Genomic DNA, 12952 nt, shown 5'->3' on the forward strand with positions numbered 1-12952 from the left:
TAATCACAATTAAAAGAACCAAAGACTTAAATTACTTCAGTCTGTGTGCATTGAATTTATTTAATACAGGAGTTCCACAATTTGAGTTGAATTACTGAAATAAATGAACTTTTCCACAACATTCTAATTTATTGAGATGCACCTGTATATATTTACCTTGAGCAACTGTCCTAAGCTTCTTAAGTAACAGGTCCAAATTAAGCATAAATAGTTAAATACCTTTAATAATTGCAAGACACAAGTATTAGGTTACCTCCATCTTGAGTGTGTGGCCAAGTCAAAGACAGAACATGAATACTGTTTCCGGTGTGTGTACATGTTTTATTTCTTGTGAATGATAACACCTTTGGCAAAATGCAAGACAGAGATAATTTGTGTCCTATATGTAGTCTCAGAAACAAGAATCACAAGCAGGCTTAAAGATCAATTGGTTTGTGTTTCCATCAAATTAAATTATAAATGACAGAGCTGATTGCAAGACAATATAAAGCATCTCTATGGACATGCTTGGAATGGATTTAACCGATTCAAATGTCCTGTCACTACAGCTGTCCTTAATATTTTAAATGTACAGCATATTTTCTCCGAATCAAAAACATCATGGTGATTGGTGATCGGAAGAGTAAAAGCAAAGATTAGCGAGTTATAAATGTGAGCACAACTGCATTGGCACCTCAGAACCGGAATGTAAGTAATTAAAGTTCGTCCTACAATGTCCTCAGATTGCATGAGCTACACGCCAAGGATGCCATAACGTAACTGGAGGGCAACAGTACAGCATACCAGTTTGAATTTTGTTAGTTAGGATCCCTGACATCCTCTAAGGTAAGTGCAATCACAGTGTCCCAGAGGTCAAATGGAACGGTACAACTTTTTCCTCAGTCTTCGGAGTCTCAAACACTCTCCCATGTGTGACTTCGTAATATCTCTGGGCCCTGAACCAGTGCATATGCAACACCCACCCACCCTCTCCACTGCATACATGCATTTACATGTGCGCACACACACGCACACAAACAGTCAAGACAAATTCGAAACCACATTGCAATCGTTTTAGTAACCTTTCATTCACAATACATGGGTTGTATGGGTGACCGAGTGTGCACGTGTGCACTAGGGGCTTGCGTCAGAAAGGCCGACTCTACATAAGGCTTCAGAAGTATACACTCATAAATTTTGTGCACCACAAATTTTCACAGAAGTCTGCCACATTCACGTGTTGAGGAGTAAACCAGGTATGCATTTAAACTTGGCTACTGTGTTAAGTGACCAGTGGCACATCATACAGCATTCATCCAAGTTGTCAGGCAGTTTGGCCTGACGGGGTGAGATGTTTCTTGCTGTGCTTTTCTTTTTTTTCCTCAGTGACTTGCATTTTGTTACTTGTTTGCGGTCTTCTCTTGAGGAACAGTTTGTTAATGCCTTTTAGTCACAAAAAAAGTGTTCCATCTTCTTTTGTGCCTCTTCCCTTCCATCCATCTTTAGCTTAGCTTTGCAAGCTTACCCATGTTACATTTCTGCCCCACCCACTGCAGCAAGTTTATTTTAATGACTTTCAAACTCTTTTGCTTCTGCTTATAAAGCTTTTGGGAGCAGTAATGGTCAGCATACTCTGAATGCAGCCCATCTTATAGTCTCTCTCTCTTATTACCTTTTCCATCATCTCCGCGCTTTTCATCATTGTCTTTATCTCCATCTATCTACACAGTGCTCCTGGGGGTTCCGTTTAAGGCAACAGTCTTCATGAGAGGGGTGCCAATTGGCTGGTTGCTTGTCCTTGAGGTGGAAACACCCACTTCGAACACTTCATGAATGGCTTTCCGGAAACAGTGGAAATTGTAGTCTATCAATCCTGTGGCACAAAAAGGAGAATTAAAAAGAACCGCTAGAATAAAAGACAGCAATATAACAGTATTACTGTGGTGTACCTTTGCGCTCAAAGCTCTCTTCTCTCAGGATGCAGACCAGAGCGAGGAACCTGGTGACCTCTTTCAGGTACAGCACTGTGGTGTTGTTGAGTTTGATGATGGCCATAGACTCCTTATCATATGCACTACCACTGCCATCCTCCTTTAATCTACATGATCAAAACATACACTTATAATGCAGAACTGATATAAGCATGCTAAAAATAATATTAGGAAAATGTGAGCTCCTCTTCTTAAGAGAAAAGGTACATAATTAATTTTTAATGAAAGCTACAACCATGGCCATATTTTAACAGTATGTAGAAATGTAAACGGTGAAATGTTACATAAATTATTTCAGAAGTTTTAATGTGCATTAGTAAAATAGAATTAGCATTGGAATAACACTGGATTACACAATTCTAAATCCAACTTCCATCATTTACAGAAATGTAAAAACATTGACGGATAATTAAAAATGCTTTCCATCATTCTGACAGATAAAAATAAGGTGTCTGTCACATTTCATTACTTTAAAAATATTTCAACAGTAAAGCATATTAGTTGGCAAAGAATATAAAGTTTTAAAGCACTTCCATTGACAGAAGAAAGATATGAGTGAAATTTGAGTAGAGTGAATGATAGAACGATAAAACGATAGATAAAAATGATAAAACTATAGATAGAATGAATTTTAAAGCACTTCCATGGACAGAAGACAGATGTGAGTGATATTTTAGTAGAGCGAAAGATAGAACGATAGATAAACCAATAGATAGAACGATAGATAAAATGATAAAACGATAGATAGAATGACTGATAAAACAATAGATAGAATGATAAAACAATAGAATAAAATGATAAAATGATAGGCAGAACTATAAAACGATAAAATGATACAGATAGATAAATCTATAAAATGACAGATAAAACTATAAAACGATACAATGATAGATAAATAGATAGATAGATAGATAGATAGAGCTCCTATATGCAAATAGAAATCAAAGTCTGACCCGTAAATACAGGAGACGTCAATGACCACATCAATCATGTCGCAGCAGAGCTCGTAGGACTGCATGTCCACCGGTGAACTGTCGGTGGCGATGTAAATCTTACTGACGACATCAAACAGGAAGGCCTTCTCAATCCCTGAATTCTATTAGCAGAGAAACACACATACACACATTGCATAATGCCCTGCAGGGCTTGATATGGGATCTTAAAGCATTGAGAGCATAATAAAACATGCATGAGCATGACTGCATCAGAGATGGAGAGCCATTTCCACTGCAAAAACAACACTATATATATTCTTCATAATGACAATAATGTAGTGACCAAAGAGGGAATGGAAATTCATTAAAGTGCAACCATCTAGAAACATTGGGGTCTTGAGGTAGAGGCACATACAGATATAAAGATGTTGAGAAGGTTCTCCAGTGTGGGAAGCTGAGGGATGAGCTTCTGGACAACTTTACTGAAGGCCTCGAAGATGGAGTGATCATATATACTGGTCAAATAGAAACTGCAGAGGACAGAAAAAAAAAAAAAGAAAAAAAGAAGAGCCTTAGACAGAATGAGATATGAAACATCCGATAGATTTAATACAGCTAATACACCCAATTCTCATTTTACCATTATTAGCACAATGATATAAATGCAGCGAAATGCTTCCTTAGGTTCTCATTTAGGTACTAGTACTGTTAAAAGTAACTGATGCCGCAATTACAGTGAAACAATTAAGATTTTATTTTTATTCATTATCTGGCACAGATTAGATTTTGTTGCAATTGTCTAAAAAGCACAACTAAATTGCAGGGTAGTTAAAGAAACATTTCTCAGAACATTCACACCTGAAACACACCTGTTAGACCTATTTAAGAAATGATAGTAGTTGCCAATTACTACAACACAATATAATAAACATTTGTACTCCATGAAATAGTAGTGCAAGTCTAATAACCACATTCATTTGCTAAGTGTAGTGAGTGGTCAGTGCTTTATAAACAACATGTTCTAGCATGTTCTGCTAGAAGTATGCCTGCAATTCACCCTTGCCTGTTGTTTATGAAGCACTGACCACTCAGGCCCCTTGAACTGTACACTTGACTTGGTGTACCGAACAGAGTTGAAGGAAAACAAGCTTCTTGCTTTCCTAGAATGGCTTTAGCATGTAAATTCCTTTGTATAAGAGCTAATTCCTCAACAGATACTAACATCCATGTGGTCCCAAAAAATATAGTAACCTAAACAGCAACTAAAAAGTATGCCTTTTTTTTTCTTTTTCCTTTTTACTGAGGTTATCAGAGCATCTGGAGATGCCATATTTGGATTGATACAGACAAATAATACAAATGTAATGCATCATTAAGCAGACACTCTTTATTTAGATCAGAGAGTTGAGAGCTGTGCATTCATCTTCACTTTCAGTAAAGAGTACCAGGAGATTTTAAAGCATTAGTAAAGACAGCAGGAAAAATAACATGTAATCGGATCCAGCCATAAGTGGCACTCTATTTAAAATTTGATAACAAAATTAATTTTGCAAATGCCTATAATGACTGAGATTTAACACAGAGCTCATGAAACATCACCATTTCCTTGGAGAACCACTTTTCAACATCAGTCCATTACATCCATTATTTAGTCAACACCAGAGTGGCTCTGACTTACAGTAGTTTCTCTGATTTAGTGACATAAATTAAACAAACCAAGAAACAAAATCAAACTTTAGAAACATCCTTTCCACATATACACACATTAATTAGCTGCTCTGCAAAATTAAAACATTAAGAATGTCACATTAAAAAATTATGATGAAATCACAATGAATCTACATTAATGCAGGATTTCTGTTCCATCTTCTCAGATCGCAGAAATACTGGAACATATTATAGAAATCCGGCACATATTACTGGCACATATAATCAAGGAGTATTTTAATCAATAAACAGCACAGAAATAAAATGCAAATGATTACCTGAGATGTAGTTTCTCTAAGCTGGCATCTGCCAGGTCATCATTAGCCCTCTGATGTATATCCCTCTGGGTCTCAATCTTATGGTCATCTGACAGGCCATCTACTTTATGGATGAACACTTCAAAGTTGATCTCTGGGTTAACTCTGTAGGCCCGTGATACTGTTAGGTGGAGTCGACCAAGAGCCTCCACGTAGTCATCCTTTTATACAGAGGAAAAATACAAAATCATATGAGTTGGCAATGTACAATCGAGGCTGATTAGGTTTAGAGAAAAAGCTATACTTGAGGCTACCAAAGAAATTAAATTACATTTGACATATTTACAAAATTAAAGAATGCAGAACTGTAAAATAAATGATGCAAAAATATATCAGTCTCTTCTAAATAACAGAAGACAAAAACATTAACAGCTCTTCTTCACACAACAACACATCATTTGTGCGATATCACACACTGCTGTAGTTGAGACTTCTACTAGTTATTAGCTAATCTGCGATCTAATCAACCATTTCCTTTAAAATAACTTTCAGCTAGAAGAAACACTGAAGGGCTGAGAGAAGATACTGACTCCTCTGTATCAGCAGAAACACAAAGTCAATCTTGTGCCTATTTTTACCTTAAGCCAATGCGATACAATGAGCCAAGCCTCAATGACAAACAACATTCAATTAAATGAAACCAGAATATCTGGACTCAATGCCAAGATTTAAATAATCTAACTATTTACAATCATTAACCCATTTCAACTGCAGTTAAACACAATCTTTACAATAAATTTAAATTTTAAAAATAATCAAAACTTCCTATGACAACTTGATTAATTGAAATTAAATGACTTTCTTTTTGAAACATATAAACAAACTTGGATACTCAGAAGCTCTGTTTTATCTGGGTAGAAATAAAAGAAGTTGAATAAATAAAAAAACCTAAAACCTTAAATATTCCACAAACAAATATGATATAGCTGGTCAGTATTTGTAATTACAACGTTTCACAAAAAAAATCCAGCTATCTCGAATTACTGACAGAAATGCATCACTATGTTGTTTGGGTGTGTGCAGTAATTAGAGTCAAGGCTTTGAATTTCCAATTTCACCTGTGCATCGATGACGAATATCAAGGCCCCAGTTCCTCTGAAAATCATCTCGTAGTCAAAGGTAGGATCAAAAAAATCAACTTGTCCAGGAAAGTCCCATATCTGGAAGTTGACAAAGGAACTGCTGGAGATGTCATCTTTATAGATCTTGTTGGTGCTCTCTAGAAAGAGGGTCTCGTTGGGGGACATCTTATGAAACACCACCTGATAAGTCAAAGACATTTAATACATTAAAAGCATTCTCAAAGTGCCCTGTCTCAACTCCAAAGGGTAATTATGTCAACCAGTTGTGAAATCAAACTAAAAGCCCAGTCACATGCTTCATAAGGAGCTTACTGGTGGCAAGACTTATGTCTCAGGGGCCTCAGATTCAAATTCTTAAATCGTAAAGCCAAGGTAATCATGGGCACTTTAAAGTTACAGTCTTTTTGCACAAAGTTTGCACATTTTTGATTGTATTAAGTTGGCGCTTTATCATTACTACCAATGGTTTTGGACATTATACTATATACACTAAGTGTGTGAAACTATGAGGAAAAGAAGTCAAAACAAAAGATATAATTCAACCATATTCAATTTTTGAAAGGGTTTACTATTTTGCAGTAGTGATAAAAGTTGAAATTCTTATTTAATCTGTCGCCAAATAGTGACTAAAAAACAAAAGTCGTGTTTGCCACAAAGTAACCAATACGCCGCTCACACACTTTCCATTGAGAATCAAGTGGTGTGTAAATGAAGTACTGGCATTATGAATTTCATATCAAATACCCTTTCATAAACCCTGAAAGTCACTGTATAATTTGCTCACTGCTGACACCTATTGTTGTGAACGCATGACACTGCTGCCTGCTTCACATCTGTTTATTTTTTCCTCGATGCGTGCTTATGAGTTCTCTCCCCGCGGCATTTGTGTGTTTCATGGCAGTTGTGACTGTCATGTGTTCACGTTCAGTGCCTGAATGATGATGCAACATTTATCCTGAATTGGTGGTGTGGAAGTTGGAAAAAAGGAACAAAAGGAATCAAAAGGAACTGCTCGTTTGTATAAAGTGTGTGTTGTTATACTGTTTGGTACTTTTAGATTTATGATTTTTAAAATGCCTAAGCACTGGCTGAAAATGCTATATAAGATGAACATAATATTACCATTGTTATTATTAGTAGTATTATCCCAATCAATTGCATGAAACGGTCGGTCATGTGACGTCACCATGGAAGCGCCCAAGAGGGGGCGACCCGCTCCATGCACAATAAAATAGCTTTTTCTAGTAGATTATGATGTCTAAAGTCTTCATCCCATGTAATTTTTCATCATTTTAATAATACTTTTCAAAAGCGCTGTTCATTACTTTGCGTACAACGTTTTTTTAACTAGCAAGAAATTCCTGAGTGCGCCTATAATGGCTAAATTTCCTAAACGAAGATGAGTAATATATGAGAAATGCACTCAAATGTCTTACACAATGTCATGAACAATACGCAGTTAATAGCCTTTGCTTATATGATGCGGAAAAATTGTAAAAGAAAGAAAACTCATTGACAAGAAGGAGCTAAACCATGTCTGTTCGTATGATTTACATCATCGGTGTTGAGAGGGTGTGGGGGATGCTGAATGTATGAATAAGCATTTCAGGTTTTGATATGAAGAAATCACGTGCCACATCAATGCCGGGTGAGTTATCACAACATGAACATAAGACATGCTACATATTCTTAGCCAGCTGACTGAATGTGATGTATTTAGGCCTGTATGGCATCCAAGTCCGTAAATCCACCGCTGCTTAAGAAATAGGTTGGTTGTAACGGCTCTGAGTGGTGATCTTGCCCGTGCCCAGTGACAGTTAGGTAGCCTGGAGCGGCTCTGACCCGGTTGTAACTCGCTCGGCTAAGAAGTCAGCAGGGGAAAAGATCGTACACTGTCTAAATAACATCTCTTCCTCCTACCTTTTGGATAGAGGACTTTCCGCTCCTCCTTAATCCCATCAGCAAGATTCTCGGTTTGCTATCGGAGGGACTAGGACTGTCCTCAATGTCTCCCTCCTCTTCTCCATATCCGAAATCTTTGGGAAATGAGTCCGCCACCCCGTAGCTGTCCGCCAGCGGTGCCTCGTACTGGATCGACATGTTGACCCCCCTCCCCAACCCCTTTAAAATATAACCTGCCCGATTATTAGTAATATAATCAGCATAAAATAAATGCTGAGAGAACAAACATAAAACCTCGTTACACAATAAATGGATGAGAGCAAACTTATTATGGATTCTCCTTTAAATCTTCAGTCTCTTGTGTTTCCCTTCTCGACGAAACGCCCACTTAAGATCGACACTCGCGTGTAATTGGGCGGCCGTCCGGTAACTCGCATGCTGGTTGGCTAAATAAAGTGCCACTCTACTAAGCTATTGAAATGCGGGCGGATCGTTCCAAGTCATGTGCCTGGTGGTCACCTGACAAACGGATTCGTGTGAATGTGTGTTTTTTCCGACCTTTCACCTGATATGGTCTTTCTTATCTAAAAATGCTGAAGAATTGTTAGTAAATGTGAAATGTTGTTCATCGCTTTCAGTTTTCCCTGTGGGAAAATGGGCACATACGTTTTACTCCCTGGATATTAAACAAACTGTGTGCCCTTTCTAAAACAAGTGTGAATCAGCTCTGCTTTACAAAAGTGACCACTTTCATGATCGATGTGAAAGCCATTTTATTATTACATTAATAGGCTAATAGACCCTTTCCACTTTATGCATGCCAAATATGGTAGTTGTAAAATTGTTTATATTAAATCAAATCAGACATTTAATTTTAGACCCTTCAAAACTTTAATAAATAGGCTGTTGTTTAATACAATGAAATGATGCTACACGTAAATTGTGTATTGCAGTTTTATGTAAACCACAGGCCTTTACAACACTGACAGACCAATGTGTCACATGGCAGACCAAAGCCAATGCTGTTATTGTTCAATTTTACCAATGTATATGCACAACCAGCTTTGCACAACTATACTGAGTATTACATCAGATTGCAAAACTGCAGCACTTTAGTTTTTACAATTTTAGCAGCACAGATACATATCAATCATAAAATATTAATTTAAAAGAGAAATTTAATGATCACTGGATGTTGGGAACTTTTTTGTGTGTGTGTGTGGTTAGGACACAACCAAATAAATAGTATAAAGCAAGGATGGGATCTTATCTTAATCAAGATTTCTGGAAATGGTGCAAGTAAAGGTTTGCCATTCAAGAGTTGAATGGGAATGTATAATTGTCTTACAAAACAGGTTAATTTGAGCAACTGTTTTGTTTTATTCACTCATGCCTTCTTTTTCTAAAACAGCAAATGAACAAATATAACCAATCCAGTTCCTAACACTCAAATTAGAGCAGCATTTGGCTGCTAGTATCACAGCATAAATATATTTTGTGTAAGGACTCAATATATATATATGTATATACTTTAGTCCAGTAGATGGTGTTGTGAGCACTCAAACTAGGTTGCTTTGTAATCTGTTATTAATCCACTGCAATGTGTTATCAAAATTCGGGGAGAACAAGAAACAATAACACATTTCAAATGTCCCATTTTATTGTGAGATAATACTTCTCATCAAATTTACGATTCCTCTCTTTAGTCAAGTGTAAGACAAGAACAAGATTTCTTCTGAACCAAAGTGTGACATGAATAGATGATAATAACCTTTCAAGCTAACAGTAATGGAAACAGAAAACATACAAAAAACAAACACATAAAAGCATAATTACTACAAAGAGTATTAATATTTGGATTTGGTGGTTGTGAAGAAAGTTCATTTAAAACCTGTGGGAAGAAGCTGTTGCATATTTTCGTACCGTTAAGGTTCTAAACCAGCTTCATCTTGCTGATAAAATCACGTGTGCATGATTAAACAATGCACAGTAGGCATGGTCTTGACCGCATTACATGTCACATTACATATCACTTCGCCAAATGATTTCAGTTATTTCAAAGGTACTTACAGCCTACAAAAGCAAAAAAAAAAAAAAAAAAAAAAAAAAATACCACAATAACACTGAACAAGCAAATAAATATAGTAAACAATAGTATAAAAATGACAAATTCTTTCCATGTTTTTTGCCACAAAATTACGTTTTACCAAAGTCCCTTTAAGACAAGTCATTTCACTCGGCGGCCATCTTTGAAACGCCTCTCGGGCATGCAAGTGTAGCTCCTATCTCTTTGAATGGGGAAACATCAAATTCTCTAAAGCTGTTTGTCAAGCTTTCGATTAAATTTAATATTTGAAATCACCAATGAAATCTGACAACAACTGTCTCATAAATTTTGTTTCTGAACGCTTGAATCATGAAGCATTTTTTTAGGCTAGATCAAGCTAATGTGCATGCGCAGTCCTAACTGCGCATCTGACTGTTTCTATAGGAACCGGAGCAGAGATTGTATATTATAGGAAGATGAGAGGGTCTGTATCTCTTACCATTGGAGAAAGCGTAACGGCTAACTTAATCACGTGCTCACTTCTCAGCCTATCATGTAATGGCAGTGACATCAGTCGCAGCATTCCATAGTCTGACTTCTCTTAAAAAAAAATACATTTTTATCAAGCTAAAATCTACATATAGTTCCCAATGAAAGTATGTTTAGTGTAAAACATGCTGAAGATTAGCAAACAGGCTGTCAATTAATTAAATGATTAGCTATTTCCCCACAAAAGCTGTTTAATCAGCATAGTGAAGCCTCTCATCCATTGACATCCATTCAAAAAACAGCCTCTTGTCTCCTTCCCTGCGTACCGCCAGGGGCGGGGCGTTAGCATTAGCCGTTACGCTTTTTTGGCTAAAGGTTGCAGGCTTGCCTTCCAGTGGCTTTGACCGGAGCTTCTAACGGCCGCTGCAGTGACGCGATGACTTTACCAATCGGCGATTGGCTCTTATTTAGAAGGCGGGCCATATTGCGCGTTGCACATTATCCCATTCAAAACAATACGAGTGACACGTCTTGTGTTATTCTATAGTCTTTGGTTTTACTATGTACAGAAAGCACATACAGTTGCAAGAAAAAAGTATGTGAACCACTTGCAGAATTTGTGAAAATGTGTAAAATTTTAACAAAATAAGAGAGATCATACAAAATGCATGTTATTTTTTATTTAGTACTATCCTTAGTAAGATATTTTACATAAAAGATGTTTACATATAATACATAAGACAAAAAAATAGCTGAATTTATTAAAATAACCCCATTCATAAGTATGTGAACCATTGATTCTTAATACTGTGTGTGGTTACCTGGATGATCTACGACTGTTTTTTTGTTTTGTGATGGTTGTTCATGAGTCCCTTGTTTGTTCTGAGCAGTTAAACTGAGCTCTGTTCTTCAGAAAAAATCTCCAGGTCCCAAAAATTCTTCAGTTTTCCACTATCTTTTGCATATTTGAACCCTTTACAGCAGTGACTGAATGATTTTGAGATCCATCTTTTCACACTGAGGACAACTGAGGGACTCAAACACAACTATTAAAAATGGTTCAAACATTCACTGATGCTTCAGAAGGAAACACGATCCATTAAGAGTCAGGGGGTGAAAACTTTTGAACAGGATGAAGAGGTCCAAATTTTTCTTATTTCACTTAAATATCATTTTTTTTTCATTTAGTACTGCCCTTCGGAAGCAACTGAAAATACTTTCATGTTTCCTGGAAGACAAATTAAATACAATTTACCTTGATCTTCAAATTCCAAATGTTTTCACCCCCCATCTATTAATGCATCATGTTTTTTTCTGGAGCATCAGTGAATGTTTGAACCTTTTTTAAAAGTTGTGTTTGAGTCCCTCAGTTGTCCTCAGTGTGAAAAGATGGATCTCAAAATCATTCAGTCACTGCTGTAAAGGGTTCAATTATGCAAAAAATGCTGGAAAACTGAAGAATCTGCAGGGCCTGGAGGATTTTTCTGAAGAACAGAGCTCAGTTTAACTGCTCAGGACAAACAAGGGACTCATGAACAACCATCACAAAACAAAAAAACAGTCGTAGATCATCCAGGTAACCACACACAGTATTAAGAATCAATGGTTCACATACTTATGAATGGGGTTATTTTAATAAATTCAGCTATTTTTTTTTTTGTCTTGTGGATTATATGTAAACATCTTTTATGTAAAATATCTTACTCAGGACAGTACTGAATAAAAAATAACGCATTTTGTATTATCTCCCTTATTAACATTTTCACAGATTCTGCAAGTGATTCACATACTTTTTCTTGCAACTGTAGCCTAGGCTACTCTTTCTCCCGTTCTCTCTCCTACTCAGGCACACACATACAGTACGGGCACACATTCGCACAGAAAAGTGTGGCCAGCGCTGCTCTGACAATTTTATCAGTAAAATAGTTTAGCAACTTAAAAGCTACATGACAGTTCTCACTAGGGAGGTAATAAAGGCGCTGTTCTTGAAGCAGATAAACTACAGTTTTATTACTAGACGCTGCTGCCGAAGTGTTGAGAAACGCACAAACTCAGGTAATTCACACGCTTAATCTCTCTCTCTCTCTCTCTCTCTCTCTCTCTCTCTCTCTCTCTCTCTAAGAACCGCATCAGTCTGCTGGCTCACGCCTCCATTACTAGCTCTAAAATTATGTTTTGGAATTAGCAAGGGAGGCGTGGGATGAGATGCGCAAGAAAGTAGGCTAGTCCTACACACGAGCGGTTTAAGGATAAAAACCTGACAAATGTCTCGAAATAGGCTATAACATCTGAACAATGCCTTGAGATGTGGTAACCGTAGTATAAGCTGAATAATTGACTCCGGTCCATTAAATTATTAGAAAATAATGCACACAAGGTGTGCTCCACTTCGTGTTGTGGGCGCACCTTGTGTGCATTGTTTTCTAACAATTCAACGGTTCGTTGTCAATTATTGCTTACTTATGCTGCTTTTTTAATCTTTCGAGATTTAAATGCTCTTTGT

General features: G+C 36.9%; 1 protein-coding gene across 1 annotated transcript; it reads right to left on the reverse strand.

Annotated features, from left to right (window-relative positions):
- Positions 1 to 300: 300 nt before the first annotated feature.
- rragca (Ras-related GTP binding Ca) lies at positions 301 to 8289 on the reverse strand. The gene is made up of 7 exons (XM_051865247.1): positions 7932 to 8289; positions 5988 to 6191; positions 4891 to 5090; positions 3321 to 3435; positions 2924 to 3066; positions 1929 to 2077; positions 301 to 1852 (listed from the first exon to the last, which is right to left on the reverse strand). Exons 1-7 carry the CDS (start codon positions 8109 to 8111, stop codon positions 1701 to 1703), a joined length of 1143 nt encoding a protein of 380 aa, XP_051721207.1. The 5' UTR covers positions 8112 to 8289; the 3' UTR covers positions 301 to 1700.
- Positions 8290 to 12952: the final 4663 nt, after the last annotated feature.

The sequence above is a fragment of the Ctenopharyngodon idella genome, chromosome 16 (genome assembly GCF_019924925.1).
Source record: "Ctenopharyngodon idella isolate HZGC_01 chromosome 16, HZGC01, whole genome shotgun sequence".
NCBI lineage: Eukaryota > Metazoa > Chordata > Actinopteri > Cypriniformes > Xenocyprididae > Ctenopharyngodon > Ctenopharyngodon idella.